Genomic DNA, 26,123 nt, shown 5'->3' with positions numbered 1-26,123 from the left:
CCCTCCTCATCTTACCGAAGAACAACTCAGTGCCTGTAATTTTCTTCTGTTGGAGTTCTTCTATGAACAGTAAGGCTTCTTCATTGAACAAGAAAACAAACAAAGTAAAAGAGTACATTAACTACAAAAGCAATCCTTGGAGCTTATACACTACAGGAGGGATGAAAGCAGAAAGCACCGATTCTCTCTGTGGTTTAACGTATTTCCCTCAAAACTGACAAATGTCCTCCTTATGAAATATAAATGTTTGTAGAAGCCACTTTGCATGACTTGTGAATTACCAAATACACATACACACAGGTAGATAGATAGGTAGACGTAAAATCACATCACAAATCACTTTCCACTAATTTTATATCACAAATGTCAAGTGTACCAAATTCTTTACTCTTTGAGCTGTGATAAAAGTGATTTTTATGTTTTCCTAAGTTTGGAAAAGTGTATGACCAGGATACTTTGCCATTTCACTGAAAATATGTGGTGATTACCCAGGATTGAGCAGAAGTTTGGGAACATGGCAGTAGCCACAATAGCTGGAACAAATATTTCACAAGAAGAGCTCCTTTATGATATTTTTATAATATTTTTAAAGATGCATATTAAATAATTTCTTCTGGACCACAGACATGATTGAACTTAAAAAATACAAGCCCTATAAATATTGCCAACCCAACCTTGTCTTTTGTATCTCCCTTCTTGCATAAAATGGAATCTTTTCAACCAAGCACTTAAAACATAAATATTAAAATAATAAATGGGACACACTGAAAATCTACTTATAATTTCATCACTACTGTAGCACCTTTTTGCCAAGGCCAATGCATTCATTTCATAAAGAACAAGAGAAGTCTGAGAAGCTTACGGACTCATATGACACATCATTAAATATTTAATCACCTTTTAAGTCCTAAGCCTTTATCATATTTCATCCATCTAGACAGTTCATTCTATACTCTAGATTCCAAAGCCCCCTTTGGAGGGGGGAAAAAAAGAAAATGGAGAGAGAAAACCCTCTGAGAGGCAGGGTTAAATTATCTCAAAGATGACTTTCTATTGGCGCTGTAGTGAACTTGCTTCACCTCGAAACCCACCAATCCACAGTAGGGTCAACTGATTAAGTCCATTGCTTTTTAGTCTCCAAGAATCAGTTTTACAAAAGATGCCACATCTGTTGCTTTGGATTCATGTAGGGTGAAAAATGGATGTTGCTGAGAAAGAAAAGAAAAATACACGGTATTAATATTTGTCACTGACAATATATGAGATTATCAAATTAATAGATCTGTTTGATAAACAGATTAAGTATCCCTCTCAGGGCTCAGCTGGACTCTTCCCATCCCTTCCGAAATCAAGCACCCATCTAGTGATGCAAACATTTAAAGATATTTCTTAGTTGCCACTCCTCCCATTTTGATATCTCTAGGTTTCCGCTACCGTCTATGGCTTTTAAAAAAGTTGATTTATAAAAACTTTGGTCCTCCAAAGTCATTTAAGTAGTAAAATAATCAGAAATTTCATAGATTTATGCACTTTCATTTCTCAGGAAATGGATGGTAGAATGAGAAACCAATTTTGTTGAACAGTAAATGTTCGAGGAAGGCAGTCCTTGCCTTTGACATCAGAGAGCTGGTTTGGACTGAAACAGTTAAAGCCATTTTCCAAGCCACGAGTTATACTTAGGTCTCTCTTGATGAAGAGTTAATCCATCTGGAAAATAATGTAGAGTGCCAAACTCTAGGTATGTGCAGAGAAATTGAACTTGGAGATTAAAGATTGAAAAGGAAACATTGGTCTCTATTCACATAGCTCAGATCAACTTTAAAAATACATCAAGTCCTGCACTCAGCTGGGTGAACAGGCACAGTATGATTCAAGAGGACGCATGTTTCAAAACAATTCTGGTGACAAGAAGCCGTTTTCTCTGCACCAGCCCAATTCTCCCCGAATGGCTCAACTTTGTCACAAAAAGTGCCCAGCTGTCACGGTGTAACCTGCCACCTCTAATAAGAAAGAGATACATCAGGTCATGGATCCACAGTTCTCACAGTGGAAAGAGAACCAACCAAATCAACCAAAAAGGATGATGCCTCCAGGTAGCACCTAATGCCGTGCTCCTACTCACCTGCCACGCCCACTTCCCCAATCCCCGGGGCTGCCGACTATTCTCAATGACCAGCTGAGCAGCTAAATATGAGCATTTTTACACGCAGACATGTAGATGATTCACTGTTTCCCCTGAATTTAAGAACTTTAGTTTACAACCTTCCTGTTGCCTAGCTGTAGGTTTGCTAATTATATTTGTTTTAAACCTGACAGCAGAGGGCTGAATGAGTCAGCTCTGTGGGGAACTGAATGCCCACCCATGAAAGTTTTAGGAAGCAATGAAAATGGGAAAGGAACAAGGACATAAAACCCAAACGAAGGTAGCTGGTCACTGTTAAGTATCATAACTCAGAAAACGGAAAAGAGGTTTTCTGCCTTTGCCTGTCTGAGGATACAGGTTGGGTGTTGGCCCAGATCCTCACACCCATGACGTCAACTGAAGCTCTGGATGCTGGGTCCTTCCTCCGGAGCTCCCTCGACAACTACACAGCAGCACCGCTCTGATTACTAACCACTTACACAGCACATTCACCAAGTGCTTTGCCATCGTGCTTATTAGCTTTCCCACATCCTCTTGACATTTGGAAATCTTTTAATGTACTTAAAAGCTTTATACTATCAAAACAGGACACGCCAAACCTCAGATTGTCTTGGTGACTGCTTCCAATGCCTGCCAGCCCCACCTTGTCTCCTGTCCTACTAGTGGCTATTAGTGCAGTGGATGGAGCCTGAGTCTGAGAATCCATTAAATAGCCTGACCTGAAGTCTTTAATAAAAGAAAACATCCGCAGGGACCTTTCCATTTATTCCCAGGTTTGGAGAATGCTGTGAGAGCCAGGAGGGGAGGGGGAGGGGAAAGCAGGCAGGCATGTCAAATGGAAAGTGTGACTTGCCCTCTTGTGTGGGTTTTGAGGCTGTAAAGGGTTGGGAGGAAACCCAGTCCCTTCTATAAGCAATGGACTAAGAATAGCAAGGAAAGACAGCAACCAGGAGACAAACAAATGAGGCACCATGAACAACCCCTAGACCACAGTCCCAGGCTGGCTTTCCCACAAGGGAAGCCAGGTACAAGAAGAGGGACTTTGCACCATTTAGGTTCACTGTTGTGCCTGGAGAAAACACGGAGATCTATAAGCATACCGCCAGGAGCAGAAGCGCAAGCTACAGTCACCAACAGGTCTCCACAGCCCCTGCACAATGCCCCATCCCTCCAGACTGTTTCCATGGGTTCAGGTACCTTTGCTTAACATTGCAATTCAGTCTAGAACTTCCTAAGGTATTTGGAGGAAATAATCGCCTCACCAGGCAATCCTTTGAATGACCTGGTCATCATTTCTGGCAGTTATCATCTAGGACAGGGGTCAGCAAATTATGGCCCAAGGGCCAAATCTAGCCATGGTCTATTTATTAAATAAAGTTTTATTGAAACACAGTTGCACACACACTCCTCCCCCCGGCCCCCATATTGGATATGCCTGCTTTCACACTGCAACAGCAGACTTGGGTAGTTGGAACAGTAACTGTATGGCCCACAAAGATCAAAATACTTGCTATCTAGCCCTTTAGAAAAAGTTGGCCGATATCTTCTCTAGAAAAACAAATCCTACTGAGTCATGCCCACCCCCAGGAGAAGTTTGAGAGAACAAGCCAACGAGATGACCTTACAGTGTGTTCAATCTGAGTTAGGGAGAAAAACATTTGGGATTTCTATAAGAGGTACATGTCTGGGTTAAAGCCTTAAGTAAACTGCCCTTCACCTGGAAAAAGGATTTTTTTCCCTCCCTCCAACAACTCCTAAAATCTAAACAATAGCCTCTCTGGGTGTGTTTTCCCAGTGCTAAAGTCAGGGAGTTTGGACTCAGATTTTCCATTTAAAAACCTCAATTCCACAGGAAAGCAGGGAATAGTTATAGTCTTAAAAGGCAAGTCCATCCCCAGTACCACAGAGACTAATGCTATAAGAATGGTGGGGGGAGAAGGAGGGGACCCACACGATCTTATAACATTAATATGTAGGCCATAAAATGTCACAGTGTTAGGATATATTGCAAAGGTAGAATTCAACATCAGCTGCCAACGTATATTAGGCATTTCTTTTTTTCGCAAATGTGTTCCAGTGAAATTTTTAATAAGAGGCCACTTGGAAAACAAAAAATGTTCTGCATTTTAAATAGCCAGAAATATAGAGAAAATATTCCTCTTTTATCTGAAATTAGTTACAAAACAAGGCAACTTTAAAATAGGATTACAGTATCCTGAGTATCCTACAGGAATCACTGTAAGTCTATTGCACTTTATGTGCAATTAATTTTAAAATGCCCTTAGGGTGGTGTTACATTAGCATAACAAAAAAGTGTAGCTAGGACTGAAAAGCCCACTAACTAGCTATTAAAAAAATAATCAAGGAGGAAATATTCAACTCAAACATGTAGTATACTAAGAGTCTCTCAAGTATTACTCATCTTCTCTTCTTCAACTGTGGGTCTTAGTTGGGTAGAGCTGGTAGAGTGCTAAACACTGGAGACTGTCTTTTTAATGGGGACAGTGGAGGCCCAAAAAGATGGCCTTATCTCCAATTCATCCAGTCAGAGAGTGGCGTGGACTTCTATCAAAGCTTAACCAACAGAACTGAAAATCCATGTGATTGGCTCTGACTATCGCACACCCTCCTGATCGGCTTTCCATAACTCTTCCTGACTTGACACTTCCAAGCTGTGCTTTCCCCATGTCTGAGCCACCTCACCACACCATGTGCTAAGAGATACCAGGAACATGTGCTTCTGTGACATGTCCTGAGTTAGTCTAGAAGACAGCCCTGCTTGTCAGTGGGATAGGATAGGAGCAAGCATTTTTTTTTTTAACTTTTATTTTATTTTATTTAGAGATGGGGTCTCATTCTGTCACCCAGGCTGGAGTGCACTGGCACAATCATAGCTCACTGCAACCTCAAATTCCTGGGCTCAAATGATCCTCCCACCTCAGCCTCCCGAGTAGCCAGGACTACAGGTGCATACCACCACGCCCAGTTAACTTTTTTTTTTATTTTTTGTAAAGACAGGATCCCACTATGTTGCCCAGGCTGGTCTCGAACTCTTGGGCTCAGGCAATCCTCCTGCCTCAGCCTCCTATGCAGTGTTGGGCTTATAGGCATGAACCACTGTTCCCAGCCAGGAGCAAGCATTTAACGCCTGCTGAATAACTATGCTCCAGTTAGGAAGGGTGTCGATGTTTGCTCTTATCTCTTTTGAAATTGTGCATAAATGTAACCATTCCTTCCCCTCCTAAAATTAAAAGGTAGAAAATGAAAACCGTAAAAACACAGTTATTTGATTACAATTTAGGTCTTAGTTACTTTACTTTCACTAGCTGTTAGTTTGGACATGCTTACATTAAAATACTTACCATAAGCTCTGGATACGTAGGCCGTTCTTTGGAATTCTTCTTCAAGCTTAAAGAGAAAAATTAAGCACATTAAAATTAGAAACCACCTGTATTTTCACTAGACTAGGATTTCAGAACCTGTAAAACACTAAACATAACCAGCTATAAAAATGTATTGAAAACATGGGCCTCCTATCTTGACTTTCCTCTTCTTTAACACTTATAAATTATGTTTTAAATCACTCTGGGTATACTTGAATTGTAAAAATAGGGAAAGGGGTGTGTGTGTGTGTGTGTGTGTGTGTGTGTGTGTGTATTTTCCTTTTGATACTTTACCAATGACATACAGGCTAACTTTCTCATATACAGCCACTATATTTCAAAACATATATCTACTTTCCTTCCAAGCAGGCTTTAATGCCAAAATTGGCAGGTATTTTTTATATTACATTTGTTACCTCTTCACTATCTTTAACTATCTAGCTCTTCTTGCTTCTGTTTCTCTTGAATATATAATTTGCTTTTATATACTCCCAACCAAACCTGTCTGGGACAGAAGCAGTAAATCTGTAACACTTCTAAGGTAACACTACTACTTGTTTATGATATCTTAGGTGATTAGAGAGAAAGCACATTCATTCAGTGACTTGGCAATTATTCTTCTTAGGAATACTATGAGGTCATGCAATACAGTCAAGTGGCATCTGGTCATTCAACTCTCGCCATACACAGACATTTAACAACATTTAATATGGAGGCAACAGTAATAAAACTGCAGATAGAGACCAACCTATCCTTAACCCATCCCTATCTTCTATCCACCCCCAGCCTTAAAATGGAAAAAACAAAAGAAATAGTTTATTTGGAGTTGGAATCCCAGGTTATGAATGGACAAAAGGATGATTTTGAAAACCATGATTTGCAAGGCAACCTATAGACTTCTGTGACCTATGGGCCACAAAATCATACATAAATGGAAAGGAACTTTGCCTGGAGTTGAAGGAATCAAAATGTGACTGATTATTAGGTTGCTAGGATTTGTGCTAATGGATCATATATTGAGCAAATGAGACCTAGTATGTGTGACATGAGCTTTCCTCCACCCACAGGAACTACTCATGAGAGTGGTGAGGTATAAAACCATAAGAGAATAAAAAGTCATTGAGACACTTTGAGAAACTGTGGTTTAAAACAAAATATTTTTTAAAAGAGAAAAAGTTTTTGAACCAAAACAACTTAAAAGCAGCCTACCAGTTTATTCCAGGCAATGCTGTGGGTAGATGCCAAGGAACCTGAGACAGGGTACAGGTAGATGTGAGGAGAGAAGTTTCAACCTGGAACTGAGGGCAGACCTAGGACCTAGTGACCTCAGTGACCAGACAACCTATGAGAGAAAGTTTCATCTCAACTGAGGATAAAAATAAGAGTGCATTAGAAAGAGGAATTAACAACTGTCAAAGTCGGATTGATATGGGAATGTGTGCCTGAGTGAAATGAATGAGACCTTGTAACACCCACTCATGGATTTCTATATATCTACATTGTGAGAGTCTACATAGATGGTTCTAAACTGGATGTGATTTTGCTCCCCAGGGGACATCTGGCAATGTCTGGAGGCATTTGGGGTTGTCACAACTGGTGGCAGGGTGTTACTGGCATCTAATAGGTAGAAGCCAGGGAGGTTGCTAAACATCCTAAAATGCACAGGGAAGTCCCCCACAACAAAGAACGATTCAGTCCAACATGTCATTAGGGCAGAGATTGAGAAACCCTGGGCTCTATGTATGCTAGGGGGTCCCTCCTTGTTGCTACCTCCTGTCTCCTTCTCTGAGAAGGAATTCATTTAAAAGAAGAATCTCCAGCTGGTTTATCTGACATTTGGGCACATTGTCACCACCACTGCCTCCCAGCCCCAGAGCAAAATTTTTTCTTTCTAAGTTCAAGAGTTAGTTCACCTAGAAAGAAGCACAGAAGAAGAAATGTGATCCTGGTCAACATTGCTACTTGCACATAGACCCTAGTAAAAAAAAAAAAAAAGGAAACAAAGCAAAACAAAACATAACAAAAATAGGCTAACGTACAAAAGCCCTGAATTTCCCACCATTGTTCAAAGCAAATGAAAAACCAGAAATTCTTCTCTATAATTTGACCAATTTAACTTGCTAAATCAATAACAAAAAAGCACAAACACAACATTAGATCCACACTGAATACTGGAGGGGTTGATTTTGGGTGTCTCTAGACCCTAAGTCTACATTGAATCTGGAATATTCTCACTGAGAACCCTGGCTCACCTTTCCATTATTAGCTTTCATTGGTCAACAACAGAACTAAGGGAATAAGGAAGAAAAGCTTGCTTCTCAAATGAAAATGATGGTCTCTTTTAACAACCAGGGATCTTTCTGGTATTTCTGATTTTTTTTTTTTTTACATTCTATTTAGTAAATATGATAACAAAATAAGACTCTTTCTTCCCAATAGGTAGAAGAGCTTAAACATTTTTTTAAGTAAAGGTGATTTTGATTTTAGAGTCAGGATATCTTATCTTTTCACTTCTGAAACACTTTATAAAAATTTTTCCAAAATTATTATTTTGTGATCTGTATAAAGAAAATATGGGGAAAGTATCCCATTTCTCAATTTATGGCCCCTGATTAGAAAGCTCAAAATTTACCTCAAGTACTAGTGCAGAATGTTAATGGAAAATACTTACACAGCAAAGCAAGGCTGTTTATACAGTTAACATAACTGATAGAACCCATTCTCTCCACCATTTAAATGGAGAACACTTCAAAACATGGGCTAAGAATAGCAAAATCCTCAGGATAAGGTTAGGGCAAAAAGCAAATTTTCCATGTTTAATAGGAAGTGCTTGAAATTCAGTATAAAATAACAACTGTGGAGTTCAAAGCTACACCAATTTCTTTTTGAATTTGAGTCAGACTCTTGAATTTTCAAGTGGCTTGTCATTTTCAAGCGTGCAATTAGCTAACTGCCCTAATTCCTCTTCCAAATGCCACAACACACGCTTCTGACCATAGCTGACACTAAAAAACAGCTTCATGCTGTCTTGAGAATTGCTAGTCTGAAGTTTGTGCTGACCAGAGGATTTCTGCCTATTTGAATTGCCCCGATCGTTTCCAAGAAGGGCTATTTGGTGCATCCACAGAATAAAAACACATTGCACCTCTCAAGCCATATATTTGTCATAAGCTAAATAAACATCCAGTGCCTCTTTTTACTGTCCTTCCTGAACAAGCAGGAGACTGGATTTTATTGTCTCTTTTTTATACTAGTTTCTCTGACTCAGACAGTTTCTGTGTCTGGATGGGCCTCCAACACACTTCAATATGCCATCAGGTGGGTCAGCTGAGCACCAAGCCTCCTAAATAGGCCTGAAGGAACAACAAAAAGGAAGTCTAGCTATTGTGGCACTAGGCAGGTGATTTCCAGTGACTTCCTTCCGTGAACCTATAGGAAGAGGTTATGATGAAAAGTGTAAGCCTGCTAAAATTCCATTTTTGGAGAAACTCATTTGCTAACCCTCCTGCAGGACTAGAATGTAAAACTGCTCTATTAGATGTCTCTATTATGAATCCCAAAAAAAGGCCACTGTGTTCAGCACTACCAACCCCAGGAACTATTTAAAACCCCTATGATAAGAAAGCCCTTGTGTGGGAAAAAGAGGAAGAAAATATCATGCAGTAGACCTATTTCAAAATAAGTACAGAAAGGAAGGGTGTGTAAGAAACCATTGGGTATTTTTCCTTCAAGTTCATATGGTTGACTTTCTCTCTCTTTTTTATTCCCTTGAAGATAACATTTGTCTGATGTTACTGCAAAAGAAATATAGAAGTGGGAATTCTGGGCTCTAGATGTAACTTTGGGTGTGATGATGACAGCCTGTAAGTGCTTTCTGCTCTACCCCAACAAACTATGATTTACTGTCAATTGACAAACTGTCATCAGTACTGATGGGCCAGAGGAGAGTGACCACTAAGTTGATTCCCTGGAAGCAGACTGACAGTACCTAGCAGCATTATGATGTCATCATCCCAAGTTGATCCTCTGGATGGAGTTGTATGCTACCTAGCAGCCTTGTGATTTCATCGATTGCCAGGGTAGGATCCATCCCATGAAAGGTCACAAATACTCTGTCAGTTACCTAAGCTATGGATAACGTGCCCTTTTTCTACATTTATCCCAAAGACAGACGTAGGAGATAAAAACACAGATGTATCCATCTTGAAATCTGAGATTAAATGTTTCACTTTCCAAATCTGTAGTCCTCTTTCCCCACTTAGTGCAAAGAGTTGAGACTTTTTGAGAAGTCTGGAAGGACCACAGCCTGTGTCCTAAAAATATAAAAAAACATGGAGATCACTCAAAAAAGGGTCCTTTTATGAAGGTGTGTCTCAATAGTACAGCTTTATACACAGGAAAACAGAAGAATAGCTGATAACTGGGAGTTATGTTTATAGGCAACACCCTTCTCTTCATCAGGAAGTAGAAGAGATGTTCTTCAGTAACAATCACTTGTCCATTCTTTCCACCTAGCTCCAAATCAAACCTAAAACTTTCCATAATAAACCAGGTGAAATATCAAGATTGTACTGACTGAGTGTATGTACTCATATACTAATATATATGAAAAATTAAATTGCTTTCATAAATATCTAAACCAGTCATAAAGTCTAAAAAAAAAATCTGTGCTAGTTTTTGAAGTATGAGACAACTTTTCAACGCAGTTGGTTTCAAAATAAGTTAATATTCATCCTTAGGGGCTATCAAAGAAAATATATTGGTGGTTTATGGCAGGCAAAAAAATTATTGACATGGGATCTGAAATAGGAGAGCTTGTACTCTGAGAAAGTCCAACTGAGGATAAGAATGCTCATAAAATTCAGAATTAATGTTCCCTTTCAATTTCCTAATTCCCATACCAACAAAAATAACTCACTATTTCACACAGTTGATATCCTTAAGTATTGGATTCTACCAGAGCTATAATACTGAAAGTTTGAGGAAGACAAATTTATCTTTTGATGACTTCTAAGTTTAAGTGATTTTTGCTTCTAATATTATAATTTTTAATAAGCCCCATAAGCAAGACCAACTGATTTACATGAGTGGAAATGAATTAATACAGCGTTAACAGTATTAATAGCATTAACAGTTTCAGGAAAGTTGGAAGATGTCTACAGCTGAAAATGTTTAAGTTAATGAACTATGGTAGCTGGGACTAAAATTGAGAGAAAAAGAGAGGGAAAGGCATATCTCAGAGGGGCAGCCACGAAGACACTATGGGCAGCATGAGGGGAGGGTAGGCACAGTGTGGCCACCACATAAAGAGCAATGACCCAGGTCTCTGGGATTTCCACATATGTGGGCATACATTAAAGTCAGAAAACATTTGTTTTTCAAGATTTTCATTTTTTTAAATATCTGTAAAAGTTTTAATGCTCTGATTCTTTGGGAGAGATTCCAAGTAAGAGGAAAAAATATTCTGGTGAAATAAAAAGTACTAATAATTGAATGATGTTAAATAAATTGCAGAAGGTAAGAAGCCTCTGAACAGAAAGCAACGGAGAGCAGGTCCACAGATCTTATGCTTAAACCAGGGCTTCTCACCCCCAATGGACTTTAGAATGACCTGAGAACATTTGAAAAATATTGATATTCAGGCCCCTCCTTAGACCAATTATATCAGAATTTCCAAGAGTGAGGCCTGGGGCACAGTAGTTTTGAAAACTCGCTACAGTTTTATAAACGAGCAGACACAGTTGAGAACTGTGGGATGAAACAGGTGATTCGCATCAGGGGACTCAGCTTTCTCAAACTTTCCACACCAGCCTTGTTCTCCTCACTGAAGGTTCCTGAAGTACCCAGAATCGGGGGGAAAGAGGGACAAGTGGAAGATGGGTGACAGAGAGGAGAGTCTGAGGAGACTTCCTGAGATAAGATCCTTCCCCATCACCACCCCTCTTGAGAACGACTGATCTGTATTATCCAAGATGACTCATCCTTTTTTCTGTGTGACCTTTAAACATTAGAGGATAAGGAAAAAAATAATAATAAAAAATAAAAACAATAACAACAAAAACCAAGGTTTTGAATCCAGAAAGCAAAACCATGAAACCATTTCAACCTGGCAGATGTACTGCCACATCCTGGACACTCCCTTGAGGAAAATAGACAGGAGGCCACGCCCCAGTAGCCCAAAGGATGTATATTTTAAGAGGCATCCCAGAACGTATTATACTAGGGCTCGGTGCTCCAGCCCCTCTCTGGCCATTCAGCCAAAAACAAAAACAAACAACTGTACGGCAGCCTCATCTATCATTAGATAAAAGTATCAGGGGTGAGAAGGGGCCGAGGACTCACGAAAAGTCCGAGAGGTCTTAGTTTCACAAGCAACAGATAGTTGCTTTGTCTCATCATGGTTCCCAATAAAAGTTGTATTCAGAACACTTCTCCCAGGAATCATGGAGGCCAAGGGATGACATCATGGGCAAGGTGTTCCGTCAGCCTCCTCTGTACCTCCAACAGCCTGTAAAGCTCTGGGTCCTTCCTCAGCAGCGAGTGGTCAGAATGCTCCCCTCCGAGGGTCACAGCTGCGCTTGCCACTGTCTCTCACCCCTCTTCCTCCCAGGATGCCCAAATAAACTAACATGGCTCCACTTTGTGCTTTACTTTTGGCATCCTCTTTCCAGAAGCACTGGCCACGGTCATCACTATCAAGCTATGCCAGACATCATGGTCACTAGGCAGACACAAAGCACTCAACTGTCTGGAGAATACTTTTCCCTCTCTTACTTTTCTTGATCACGCTGGCAATTTCCATGAAAACATAAAGTTTACTGTATTAGTATGGTTCCTTTCTTCTTTCTACCCCAACTTTCTTTGGATTCCTTTCCCAGACCCCCAGCACGATCCATTCTGCCCTCATGGGTAAGTCCATCCACAGTTAGCGAGTCTTCTACAGGAGCCAAGATTCTGTAAGACTTCGAGGTACCTGAGTAACACTCTCACACTACCCACTATCTTCCCACCCAAAGTGATTCTTTTCCTCTACTCCCTAGCTCTAGACGTCTGGTAGGTCCCTACCAGCTTTCTCGTTATGCTCTAATCAAACATCAAATTGCTTATAGCTCATAGAAAATAGTTTCTTGCTTTTGTGACACTATGTGTGATATTCCTTTGTTTGGAATACCTTCCTTCCCCTACTTCCCCTTTCCTTGGAAAACACCTCTCATGGTCTCAGCCCAGGATTTATCTCCTCCAGAAAAATTTATGCTGATGCCTTTCCCCTGGGGTCCCTGAATTCCTTGTGCATATCTCCATCACTAGACTTGCTGTATTATATTAAATATGATAATTACTAATTTATGAGACTTCTTTACTTGACTTTGAGCTCAATGAGGGCAGAGAGTGTGATACAGTCATTTCTCCCCCCCGGCGTCTAGGGCATACTCCACAAATGCTTTCGGAATGAATGCATGCATAATGGATTACACCTGATGGAGGAAGTCCATGAGAACTCATCTTCTTTAGCACTGACACCTGGGAGATGAGGCTCTCTTACCACTGTGAGGTAAAGTCAACAAACTCTGCAGAGAACTTGTCTGCTGGCAGCTGTGGCGATGGCTCTTCTACCACCTGTTTGAGCTGCTGAAATGGAGTTCCCCACGAATCATAGGGAAACCGAAGGATGGCCAATTCAATCTAGGGGAGAGAGGAAACAAGGAGGTAACAGGTTAAACGGGGCTGCTGTAGGGAAGCAGGTGTGTTTTTCATTCCTGGAACACCAGAGGGAAATACAAAGATGACATTGAAGTATAATGTGGGGGGAAAAAATAAACTAATAATCTATTCTCTAACAGTTTCCCCAGATTCCTAGTTCTAGGGATTTTCAAATAAGATCTTACTAGAGACTGCCACTTAAACCTATAAAAAACAGGGTCCCTCACTAAAATTTACTGTGGCAATTCATAAAAATTGCAAGCCAACAGTATCAAACTTCAGGAGGCAAAGCAAACTAGTTTTCAAAGTGTGGTCTGAAAAGTCAATTCCCACCCTAAGATCTTTACAAAGCTGTACCTCTACTGCCATCTGCAGGTGCTTTGGTGAAATGGCGGTTGGGAAAGTAACCTACGGTCAGATGACTGATCTTTTTTTGGACTTGAGTAGAGGCCACTTTGCCGTCACAGGATCACGTGTTTTCTGGACAAGGACGTGAAATAACTCACAGGATTTAATCAGCTGCTGTGCCCGGGAGGGAGCCAGGACCACAGTGGATAATTCCAGCCCTTGGTGATACCCTGTAAATTTATGATCACCAAGGTTATGCGTAAGGCACTGATCATATAACTTTAGAGCTGTGCCTAAGGAAATTATCCAATTTGTTATCATGTCTTTAGGATATACCTGACCTTAACAGCTAATATTTCTATGATAAAAATATTGTGGGAGGCATAGCCTATGTCCTAGATAACACTGCCCTACCAAGGTCCACAAATATTAGCTTTCTTTGTGTAGCTGAAGCTTCTTGCCTTGACTAGAATAATTTAATTTTAAACTATAAGGAATCTAGTCAGATCATCTCATTTTACAGATGAGGACAGAAAGAGAGTCTATGTAACTACATCAGTTATTCAAGGGCATACAACTAATCAGAAGTGGAATAAAGAGAAAAATTAATTTGCCCAATCTCAGTTCAGGGTTTCTACTACACCACACTGCAAACAATTATCACTCAAAATCTCCTGTCATGTCAGCAGGAAAGGATGCCCCAAGCCAGCACTTTGGGCATTTGCTTCTTGGTCCCAAATCCACTCATTGCAGTTTCATCCCCTTAACCTTATAGTCCATGATGATTGTCATACGCTACCATTGTGATGCCCAGACTCCAAATGTCAGACTTCACACTGTATCCCTTCTGGTTGAGCTCTGGGTTTATTCTTTCCGGCTAAAAAGGAGACAGACAGCTAAGAAACTGGAAAGACAATTGAGATGACATTCTTAGCTCAATAAAGTCTCTGGGGGTTGGGGTAGTACCAGCTGCCAAGTGACTTGTTTTAAGCTAACATGCCTCCCAGGCCGAGAGGGCTCAGTAATTACGATAAATATCAATGTCTTCCTGGGGTTTTCCTTCTTCTGTATTACTCTTTTCTTGGACACAGTAATGGATTGAGTTCCCTTCAAAACCAACAATTTCAATTTCACCTTAAGAAGAAAGCGGGTCTATGTTATAAAGTTACCATCTAGAATTATCCTTGTGAAAAACATCAGTAGTCTAGAACTCAGAAAAAAGAATCAATAGCTCAGGTGTGTTATCCCACTGATCCTGGAATCCCAGTGCTTTGGGAGGCCAAGGCAGGAGGATGGCTTGAGGCCAGGAGTTCAAGACCAGCCTGGGCAACATAGCAAGACCTCCCCCATCTCTACGAGAAATTAAAAATAAAAAAATCAGCTGGGCCTGGTAGAGCACTCCTAGAGGCTGAGGCAGGAGGATTACTTGAGCCCAGGAGTTCGAGGCTGCAACAAGCTATGACTGTGCCACTGCACTCCAGCCTAGGTGGCAATCTCTAAAAAAAAAAGAAGAAGAAGAGAGAAGAGTCACTGGGCTATTGTCCTACATTGATAGATCTAGCAACTTTTAGCTAAGCACACACAGAAAAAGCCTTTCAACTCCAAGCACAAGTCCATTTCCAGGTAGAATGCAGTGTTACGTTCTTTCGGTTAAAGAGGATCCCAAGGTCTCTGCTAATGGCTACAAATCTTCACAGCCTTGAGGTTCTCTCATGATTAACTCAACTTCTTTGCTTGGGTAATTTAAATTCTACCTACTATTCAATTTTCAACAAACAAGGTAACACTCACCTGCAACTCAGTGTGCAAAATTGTATAGGCTGTATGTATTGTTTATGTGGTTTTTTTTTCAAATAATATATCTCTTTTACTTGATTTTTTAAAAGTAGTATTAATATATATATATATGCACCCTGGTCTGAATGTTTGTATCCCTCCCAAAATCCATATGTTGAAACCTAATTACACATGTGATGGTATTAGGAAAAGGGTATTTTGTGAGGTGACAAAGTCACGAGGGTGGAATGCTCATGAGTAGGATTGGTGCCCGTATAAAAGAAGCCCTAGAGAGATCCCTCACTCCTTTCCCCACGTGAGGACATAGCAGGAAAACGTCATCTATGAACCTTAGACAAATGGGCCTTTGCCAGACACTGAATCTACTGGCATCTTGCTCTTGGACTTTCCAGCCTCCAAAACTGTGAGAAACAAATTTCTGTTGTTTATAAGCCACCTGGTTTATATTATTTTGTTATGGCAGCCAGAATAGATGAAGACAATGTATGAAACAAGTGACTAAAGATTTCAGACAGGACATATTTAAGAAACAAAGAAGATGCAGAATATTTCTAGAGCCTTAGGCACATTTCAATGTTCCCTCTGTGGCCATCTGTTTTCTATCTCCCCACGTGCTTTGCTGGCAGTTGTGTTCTCAGGTGCCACCCCCAGCTACTGTACTTACGGCCATGTATGGTTTGCAACCTGCATCAATTGTTTTAGCAACAGAGTCCACCAGGTAGCCACTGATTCCAAAATCGCACATCTTCACTTGGCCCAGAGCATTAATGAGCACGTTGGAAGGCTTGACGTCTGAAACCAAAAACAATCAGGATCCCATTATTTCAGTCTGCTTTCAAGATTCATTTCTTGACCAGCAGAGGGCCTGAAATCTCCACTTGTCCCTCACCTTCCTTTCCCCAACTTGCCCCACACAGAAGTAACTGTCATCCCTGACTCATAGTTACATACTGCTTATTGCCTTCAATTTCATTTTCTATTTCAGGTTTTGTCTGGGTTTTATTGGACTGTGAATCCATCAGTGGAAAGAACTGTTTCTTCTACTTATTTTATCATCTTCATTGTCCCCATACACGTAGAAAGAACTTTAAAAGTTATTACTGAAGCAAATGCTCAGTTCAAATGATCTATTGATATTTAGTTTAGAAATAATAGAACAAGGAATGAAAAAGCAGACTGTAGCACAATGATACACTAAATATGATCAAAGAAACCAGTTTTGATTGAAACTTGCACAAGAGATATGTCAGAGGTCATACAGTGTAATGAGTCATAAACCCAGGTATTCCAGACGGAAGAAGGGGTATTATTGAACAGATGTGGAATGAGTTCTTCATACTAGAAAGATATAACCCACCCACCCACACGCCCAAAAAGCTTAACTATTGTCATCTCTGGATAATGGAATTAGAAATTACAGTTATTTTTTTCACTTGGTGATACTTTTCACAAAGTACATGGGATCAGGAAAAAAGATATTTTAAAAAGCTTTAAAAATTATCCTTTATAAATTTTCCCTTAAACTGATGGATATACAAATTTAATTTTATTATTTTTCATGCTTTATATATATTCTCTATTATGAATTAAATATTTCATAATTCTGAAATAAACTCTTAAAAATCAGTTTCACATTTGTGGATAATCCATAGTCTTCTTCCTATCTGTATCCCTTCCCACTTTCTCCTCCTCATCTTCCACCATCTTATTTTCCCAATTATTAATAATGACAACTAATGATAATAATAGGAACACTGTACAAGGCATTTTACATTATTTCTAGGCTCAGAGAGTTTAAGAATTACCAAAACCACAATGCCATACTAGTTATCAATACTTCCTATTAATTTTCTCAAAGACTTGGTTGAGTATATCTCTTCCAAGAAGATTTCCCTGACTATAATCACCAAATGACAATCATTTCTTTGTTTTACATTCTACCTATACTACTTTCATATTTGGTACTTTCATATTTCCAAGGTGGTTTTTCCCCTATTTTTATATATTTATCTTATTTTCCTATCAAGAATTCCTACATAGAATTTTAATAATAATATTATTTTCTTCTCAAATGGCTTCTCAGGGCATCTATTATAGTGCTATATTTTTAAAATATTATAAAAGATGAATAGATGGATGAATGGGTGGATAAAAGACAGATGAATGGATATAAGGTGGAAGAATGGAAGGATAAAGAGAAAAAAAGCTTACAAGAAGGAAGGAAGGGGAGGAAGGAGAGGAGGAAGAGACAAACCATGTTGTCCTGCCTCCTGTCTGAAAGGGCTCTGCTTTATATCAGAGCTTTTCACACTTTAATATACACAAGAATCACCTGGGGATCTCGGTCAAAATGCAGATTCCAATTCATTTGGTATTAAGAGTCATGACTGGCCGGGCGTGGCCTGTAATCCTAGCACTCTGGGAGGCCAAGGCGGATGGATCGCTCGAGGTCAGGAGTTCGAGGCCAGCCTGAGCAAGAACGAGACCCCGTCTCTACTAAAAAAAATAGAAAGAAACTATCTGGACAATGAAAAATATATGTATAGAAAAAAAAATTAGCCGGGCTTGGTGGCAAATGCCTGTAGTCCCAGCTACTCGGGAGGCTGAGGCAGGAGGATCGCTTGAGCCCAGGAGTTTGAGGTTGCTGTGAGCCAGGCTGGCACCACGGCACTCTAGCCCGGGCAACAGAGTGAGACTCTGTCTCAAACAAAAAAAAAAGAGTCATGACTTTGCTTTTCCAACAAGGTCCCATGTGATGGCCAATACAAGATGAATTTTTATCCTATTCTCTAAAATTCTCAATGACATAATCCCACAGCTTTGCTTGGTAACAGTCATTTTATATTCAATGTAGAGGTAACAGAAAGCCCATGTCTTCTTACGTCCTCAGCCACGATAAAGAATAGCTACTTCTATGATTTGCTATCCAACCCCAAAGGACGGCTCCTTAGTTCTCTTGCCTGACTCGGTTCTACGTCCATCCATGAGGGGAAGGGTGGTGAGGAGGGACTTCAGGTAAAAGAAAGAAACTTTACAAAAGGAACAGCCGAGGCAGGTCCATGGATACTAACCTCGATGAATGACAGAAAGCTTACTGTGTAAATGTTCTAATGCTTTTACAATCTGCAAGAGAAACAAAGATAGATTTATTTACCACATCACTGGAAAGAAAGTGAATGTTAAGTATATCCAGTTTTTTTATCCCTAGCTTAAGGTCCCAGGGTGAGGTATTTTCTCAAATACTGGTGGTCCTATCCAGGAAAAGACAGGGGAAGTTATACAAATTGTACTCCACCCACCAGAGAGGACTACATCTTATAGCAGAGAGGATGTCTTCCTCATCTACCTTGCTCTTCATTTGCTCCCAAGCATTCCTTTTTCTCTCCACCCTCCTGAACCTCAATACCAGTAAGGTAGCAGACCTTTCTATTTCTTTTTCTTCTGCTTCCTTCTATGCCTATTAGTCTTAAGAAAACATTTAAAAAATCTACAGATGAAAATCAAAATAAACTAATATCAGAATATAGACACCAGGAATGTGGTCACAGGAGATGAATGCTCTGCTTAGAAGCATTTAACTTAAGAGTTAACCAAACCAAGTGAGTGCTGGAATCTTCTACACGGTGCTCAGAAAGAAAAGCATGTATTTATCCATCCACCAATGAACTCATGCATTCGACAGACACGTACTGGACAGTGGTTGTGGTCCAGGTACAAAGACACAGAAGGCCTAGACTTCTCATATTCTCCTTGTAGTAGGGTTCACAGTATACTCACAGAAACTGCTATTTTCCCTAAGATGTCCTCTGGAATTGTTTGGCCTTTGTCAATGACTTGTTTGTAGAATTTATCTAGCGATGTGTCCATAAGCTCCATGCAGATCCACACATCACCCTGGGGACCAATTGGTTCAGGGATTGTTGAAAAGGATGGAAAAGGGAAAAAGCAAAAACAGTTAACACCTATCCTGAAGAACTGACTATTTTTTGCTTGAGTTTTTGGACGAAATGTATGGTTTTCCGTTAAGATCTCAAAGGTATTTATAAATAAGCAAGATTATCTCCAAAGAGCAAACCAGCAAACAGCCAAGCACTGAATCTGCATGTGATCTCTCAGTCCTTAACAAAAAATGGACTCCAATTACTCACAGACATAAGCAACAGAACCCCAGAAATCCAAGCCTTTACTGTTACTGCTGTCTAGGAGTTAGGTCTAAATGCCTATTCCTTGTCTGATCTCCTATACTGAGCGCCAGCAATAGTCAAAAAAAGCCTTTGAAGAGTGAGGTGAAGCCTTGTAATCCACATAATCATAAAGTGAAAAACAGAGGTAGAACAAAGATCAAATTAAGCCTATATGATACACAAGCAGGCTACATGAAGCTCATAAAGTGGCCAAAAGACCAGAATATTTCAGATTTTAAGGAATCAATGCAAATCAGTTTATAGACAATTGATAAGAGACAGTTCTGCCAAAATAGACAAAACAAAACAGAAAGAAGAGAATCAGCAACTTAAAAAGGGCTAACCATACTTGCAAGTACCATAATTTTAAGCCAACTTTGCACCAAGGCAGGTCATCACTGCACACATGAAAAACTCTCCAAACAAGACATGTCAAACAAGAGAGAGCACCGTGATTGTGTATGGCATTTATGTGATCAGAGAAACTTCTTTAGTTATTGTTCTTGGACTTTGAATTGATCCATCACCTACCTCCCGGAAGAGTGCGCCATAGAAGGTGACGGTAAACGGACAATCCACTGTCCTCATGGAAATATCTAAATCCATCAGTAGCCGTTTCTGCTCCTGGCTATTTACCGTGGCCCGGATCCGCTGAATGGGAACGCATGGGAAATTTATGATTACTACTCTGAGGATGAGTAAAGCAGGGACCTTAAGGAGTTTCAGCCTGAAGACAGTACAAAATTCACACACAACTTCTAGCAACATCTTCCGAATATCAACCCCAAGTGATTGGCTATTTGTAAGACATGAAAATGAAATATGGAAATATGGAATGATTATAAATTTCTTTGCATAACACAAAAACTATGCAAATTTACTCTAGATGTATTTTACCCTCCTTTTTCCACAAATGGAGACAATTTCCTCTATCAGTTCTGGTTTCTTGATTTTTTAGGGACAATTCTTTAAAAGTAACAGAATATAGAATAAAAGAGATTTATGAGTCACAACAGCCAAATGCAATATGTGAACTTTTGTCTGGATGCTAATTTGAAAAACCAACCAGATGGGGGAGGGCAAAAAAAAAGCCACTTTGAGATGATCAAGGAAATTTTCATTTGTATTGGGTATTAGAAGAGATTAAGGAAGTATTGTTAATTCTTTTAAGGGTGATGATGACACAGTGGTTTCATGAGAAATGGAGGGAGGAGGGAGAGGGGAGACTTAGCATTTAAAAAATAAATAAAAGTAGATGCAACTCACACCAAGGAAGCGTTTTCCACACATTTGGAGGGAAATATTGCTCCCTGCAAATAACCTTTTCTGTTTCGCCCTACTGAAGATTGTTTTGCTTCTACAAAAAGGGCTGATGTACAACTGAGATGGACAAACGTACACACTGCAGACATAGAACGTTTGGGGGAATGTCAACTCTACCTTCACTGCCATGATCTGCTCACTGGGTACATGCCGCATCTTCTCCACCACACCGTACGCACCTCGTCCCAGTTCCATTATAGGCTCCAGGTCATCTGCCTTCACCTCAAAGTTCTGCAAGACAGAAAAGTAGTAATGCAATAGGAAAGAGAAAAATAAACTGAACAGAGGCCATGCTGTCCTCTATCTGGTTTCTCCCAATGTTCTAAGGATTATTTCTGGGCCAGAAAATTTTCTAGCACGTCAAAGCAGCCCCTGAAAGCAAGAAGCACCCGGAGGTATTTAAGCTCCCAAAGGAGGCCACTTGCTTGTCACAGGCAACACAGAAACCCAACTCCAACTCAGCTTTCCCATGGCTCAGTGGAAGGTTTCTACACTGCAGTTCTTTAGCCAGAACCCCTCCATGATGTTTGTAATCCACTACTGACTGGTGCCAACTGGATTATGACTGGGCTTTGAGAAATGCACTCCCAAGAGAATCATCTACTGTCCTCAAATACCTTCCATCAGAACCACAACAGCCTAATTTCAATACACCATTCAAAGGAGCAAAAGCTCCACATACCACTTCCCTCAAAATTGAAGCTTTGTTTTGACTCATCCCCTGACAGCATGTTAGAGAAAATAAATTTTTCAGAGGTCAATCAGAAAGCCTACATAGAAAATGGCCAAGGTATTAACTGGCAGACATGATTTTTCTCACCTGATTTCCAATAGAAATGCAAGCCTTGGAGTCTAAATCTCGAGGTGGCCTAAGAAGGATAAGGGGGAAAAGAAGAAACATGAGATATTTAATCAATTATGTCCTCTCTAAATCACATGTGACTAGAGAGGTTTTTCCTTTGGAAGAAAGTGGAAGTTCATGAGTACCGTAAAGCAGCATAAGAATGTGAATAGTATGGCATTTGAAATGAAATACATTTTGGGTTTAAATTATTTAATTTCTTTTGTCCTTCATTTCTTCTTTAACATGAAGATACTAATATACCTACCTCATGTAGCAGAAGTTAGTGTTAAATGAGATAGTCCAAATAAAATACTCAGCAGAATGCTTGGCATACGGTAAATATCCAATAAATATGAGCCATATGTATGGAGTTATATAGATAATTATGCTATAGTAGTAAGTCTCAAACTTCTTTCATCCAAGAGCACCAACATATACAATTATTCCATGACTTTTTCTGTACCATTTAATAAAAAAAAAAGAAATAATACTTGGCCTATGATTCTATTAACTCATAAAATTCATAGAACATAGGAATTCCAAATGTAGTCCCTTCCTTTATAGAGGGACAAAATGTCCAGAAAGGTGAGGTGACTTGTCCCAGGTCACAACTAACCCAGGTCCCCTAATTTCCAGCTCAGCATTCCTTCTATTCCGCCAGGCTATCTAATTGAGTTCAGTGATATTTCTTCCATACATGGTGTATATACTATTCATGGGTCTTCTGAGGAGCCAGAGGTTTGCTGGTTTTGTGTTTCCATAGTCTCCTTGTGTGTACTTTTCTCTGACTTCAATGATCTCTCAGTTGGTATCAATCTACTCAAGAGAAAGATGTTTGGCTTTGGCTATGCACCAAACCAGGAGCCTAGAAAGGCATTTTCTTGAAGGAAAGGTACCAAAGATATCGTGACAAAAGTAACAAATGCCAAGAAACATACGGTTAATATGATCAAACAACTAGAACAACTAGAGGCTAAAGACAAAGGAATGCTAGTGCTGCCAGAACAGAGGGTGACCAAATAGGTGGAAACTCAAGTCTCTCTGGAGGCACATTCCATCCAGAACTGTCTTTGGAAAAATGCAGAGGAAAATGGAAGGAAAAGAGGAAGGAGGGAGGATGAAAAGGAGAGAGAAAAGAATCCTTTGGCAATGACGATTTTTCCCACCCTTAATATATGATGATTCTTTCCTTTTTGCTGAAACTAAATACATAAATAAAAGAATAAGGAAGAAATAGGAATACAAATACAGATATGAACATGAATCTAAGATTTTAATGGCAAGCCTTCTCTTACTTCAAAATCCCTTTGATATGCATAGAATATTTATGGTTTTTCTATATTAACTTACAACCAGAGACTGGGAGGAAGGGAAAGAGAATAAAAAACAAAATGCATATACACACACAAATGGCAGTAATGTGTTTATACAGCTCGTGTTTCTGAGCAGGAAATTTTTCTTCAGAAAAACCTTTCTGAAAGAGTCAAATTTTGAAAATTCTAATTTCTCATTCTTAAAATTCCCAAAGCTGTTCTTTAGTTGTCATGATTTGTACTAATCGTAATGGCACTTTGAAATAAAGACAAATATGACTTGAAACATACAATATAAACAATAAAACATCCCTCAGAATTATTTAGCACTCTGCCTTTTGAAAAGTATGAAGCAACAGAAAGGTCACTAATTATTTGGGGCTACCTCTGTTTTCTTGCCATCCAGTGAGGGTAGTGGATGAGATATGCCCATGTGAGTACAAGTGAGCCAAGTGAGTACTCGGGCATGGCAGGATTTTCTTGGGAAATAGTTCTACAGTTACCCTAACACGTGAACGAATAATCAATGGGCGGCTCTCAGCTCTGCACAGCATAGCATTAACAGATTTTCACTGAGAATCAAGGTTGGTTTGGAGCACGTGGAAGGGCTTTGTGAACAACCCATTTCTATACAAATGTAGGGTGATGCCATTACCATTACTTTTACTATTATCATTATTCTCTTGGAGATTGGCTGGAATTTACCAAATCATTTTGCCTCTCCTGTTTCCTTGTATGCCATATAAAAGTATTTTCAAATGAGAGGTTTATGATTATTAACATAGTATTGAAATCAAGAATGAAAAATATTAACAAGGGCAGGAATAGGAGGCTTCTTAAATTATTTTCATAATTATTGTTTGCCTTCTAGTAATATTTGCTTTAAGTAATTTGTGGAAATAACTAAGCAAATATATGAACAATTAATCCTTTATTGTAGGCTGTAGTGTTCTATTTTTTTCTATAGAATTAACAGTATTGAGACTTTCAGTTAACTGTTCTTAAGTAAAAGTCTATAAAATGTTCATGCTCTCAGAAATCATAGGGAATACATTCTAGTTAAAAAAGAGTACATATATTTATTAATGCAAAAAATATCTCTTCCAGGTCTAATATTCTTGTATTCTATATACCAGGGCTCAGCAAACTACAGCCTATGGTCCAGCTAAGCATGACTTTTATAAGTTTAAATTGCTGTAAAACACAAACAAAGAATATCTAATAGAAGCCACTGCGGCCCATGTAGCCTAAAATATTTACTATCTGGCCTTTTATGAAAAAAGTTTGCTGACTTCAGTTCTATAATAACCTTGCATTACACCTCGACCAAATATTAATAAGGGTTTGGTGTCATTTTCCAGATTTAAAAGAACGAAACCCAGAACAGCTTGGTGATTTTCTGAAGCCATCCAGTCATCAACAGAGCTGAAAATAAAACTCACATCACCTGAATCTCCGTCTTAATCTATCTCAGTCTTAATCTAAGGAGGAGAAAGTGGAAGAGGAGAAGGAAATATGAAAACTGGGCTAAGAGCTTTACTCCCATGATTCCCATCCAAGTATGCTTGAATCCAAGGAACGTGTTCCCAATACCCAGACTTCCTCCCATGAAAATGATCAATTCACCCACGCCTCAGGCCTCTGAGCTCATCACATCTGCCAAAAGCATCAAATGATGGGGCCAAGACTGACAGATCAAATTGGATTAGTTGATGCTGTGTTCTGCCCAGGGCTGGGCATAAGAGTTTGCCTGGGACATTGTGACTCCGCAGGAAGTTTATACTGTGGGTGGATGTTCTCTATCTTAGTCCTCTGTGGAAACAACCAAGCTTATTACAAAATTCTTCCCCTGACAGACCAAAGGTATTCCAAAGGTCACCTCGTGTTAGTTTTTCATGTGAACAACCATCTTTTGTTTATTACAGTAATTATTTATTTATAATTCTATACGAGTAATCAGTTCACTGGTTATTATTCCAATTATTATTCATTTATTCAAAAATATTTATTAAGCACCTACTCGGGCCAGAGATTGTGCTACACCATTTACATAAAATAGCTTTAATTCTTACAACTCTTAGAGGTATTATCATCTCTATTTCACTGGGAAGACCTGACATTGAAAGAAACTAAATAATTTAAGGACTTTCAAAAGAGATGATGAGATTCGAATGCAGAGCTGCACCATGATGACTTCTCAACTACAGAAGTAAAGGATCCCCACCTCTCACTTCACTAGCCATCAACTGTTCGGTCACAATCTCAACCAGGCTAATGTGTGGCAAAGAGCACATAATTGAGGGTCGGAGATCCCCAAAGGCAGCTCTTCCAGTTAGAAGCGATGCAATAACGTCAACTTGGAGCTACCTTTCACTGAGCAATTACAATGCACCGGGCACCAGGCTGGACACTTAATATGGATTATGCGATCTAATCCTCTCAAACAACCACATCACTTTTATTCCTATCTTATAGAAGGGGAAATTAAGGCTTGGTGCAGTTAGGTGTCTTGCCTAAGGTACTCAACTAGTGAAGTTTAGAACCCAAATATAAACCTAGGCATTTTGGCTCCAGAAGCTGAACTCTTACCCATGAAGCTATGCTCAATGGCTTTGAGCAAAGCACCTGACCCTTGCACAGTTCTGTTTTTTCACATCATGTGAGAGTAATAAAAGCTGCCTCCTGAGTTTCTCGTAGTGATTAAACAAAATAATATTAACTGCCATAGAGTTGATTTAGGATTCGTTACGATCAGTCAAGTGAGGAGACAGCTCAGAAACCTAAGTTGAAGACACATTGGCATTGGAAACTCAAAGAAAGCGCTCCAGCACAGGGCCCACACACAGTGAACTTGGGAGAATGGAGCTCTGTCCCAGGTTGTTTATTTGTGTGTAGCACAGCAGAAGAAGGCAGGGTATAAATGGTAAGAATCACCAAGCCAACCTCAAAAAAATTGCCAAGAAAAACATAAAATGTGGAAACTACTTCTTTAGGAGTACAAATTTAAGCCTCAGTATTAAAATAAGAAGACGACTCTTTGACCTAAAGTGGTATGCTCTACAATATTGAAGTGATGCTTTTGGCTTC

The 26,123-nt window shown here is 39.5% G+C and overlaps 1 protein-coding gene across 1 annotated transcript in view; it reads right to left on the bottom strand.

Moving 5' to 3' along the window:
- Nucleotides 1–567: 567 nt before the first annotated feature.
- Nucleotides 568–26,123, bottom strand: part of MAP2K6 (mitogen-activated protein kinase kinase 6) — a 109,795-nt gene continuing 84,239 nt past the window's right edge. The window contains exons 3-12 of the mRNA XM_012662246.1: nt 21,700–21,748; nt 20,997–21,110; nt 20,088–20,207; nt 19,150–19,266; nt 18,444–18,495; nt 16,037–16,164; nt 14,375–14,452; nt 13,070–13,209; nt 5,506–5,551; nt 568–1,208 (exon numbers count right to left, since the gene is read on the bottom strand). Coding sequence (XP_012517700.1) covers nt 1,131–1,208; nt 5,506–5,551; nt 13,070–13,209; nt 14,375–14,452; nt 16,037–16,164; nt 18,444–18,495; nt 19,150–19,266; nt 20,088–20,207; nt 20,997–21,110; nt 21,700–21,748 — 922 coding nt within the window. The 3' untranslated portion in view covers nt 568–1,130. The remainder of the gene's footprint in view (nt 1,209–5,505; nt 5,552–13,069; nt 13,210–14,374; nt 14,453–16,036; nt 16,165–18,443; nt 18,496–19,149; nt 19,267–20,087; nt 20,208–20,996; nt 21,111–21,699; nt 21,749–26,123) is intronic.

Source organism: Propithecus coquereli, unplaced genomic scaffold (assembly GCF_000956105.1).
Source record: "Propithecus coquereli isolate 6110/MARCELLA unplaced genomic scaffold, Pcoq_1.0 Scaffold76, whole genome shotgun sequence".
In the NCBI taxonomy this organism is placed as follows: Eukaryota; Metazoa; Chordata; class Mammalia; order Primates; family Indriidae; genus Propithecus; species Propithecus coquereli.
This window is presented reverse-complemented; position numbering and strand designations above follow the sequence as displayed.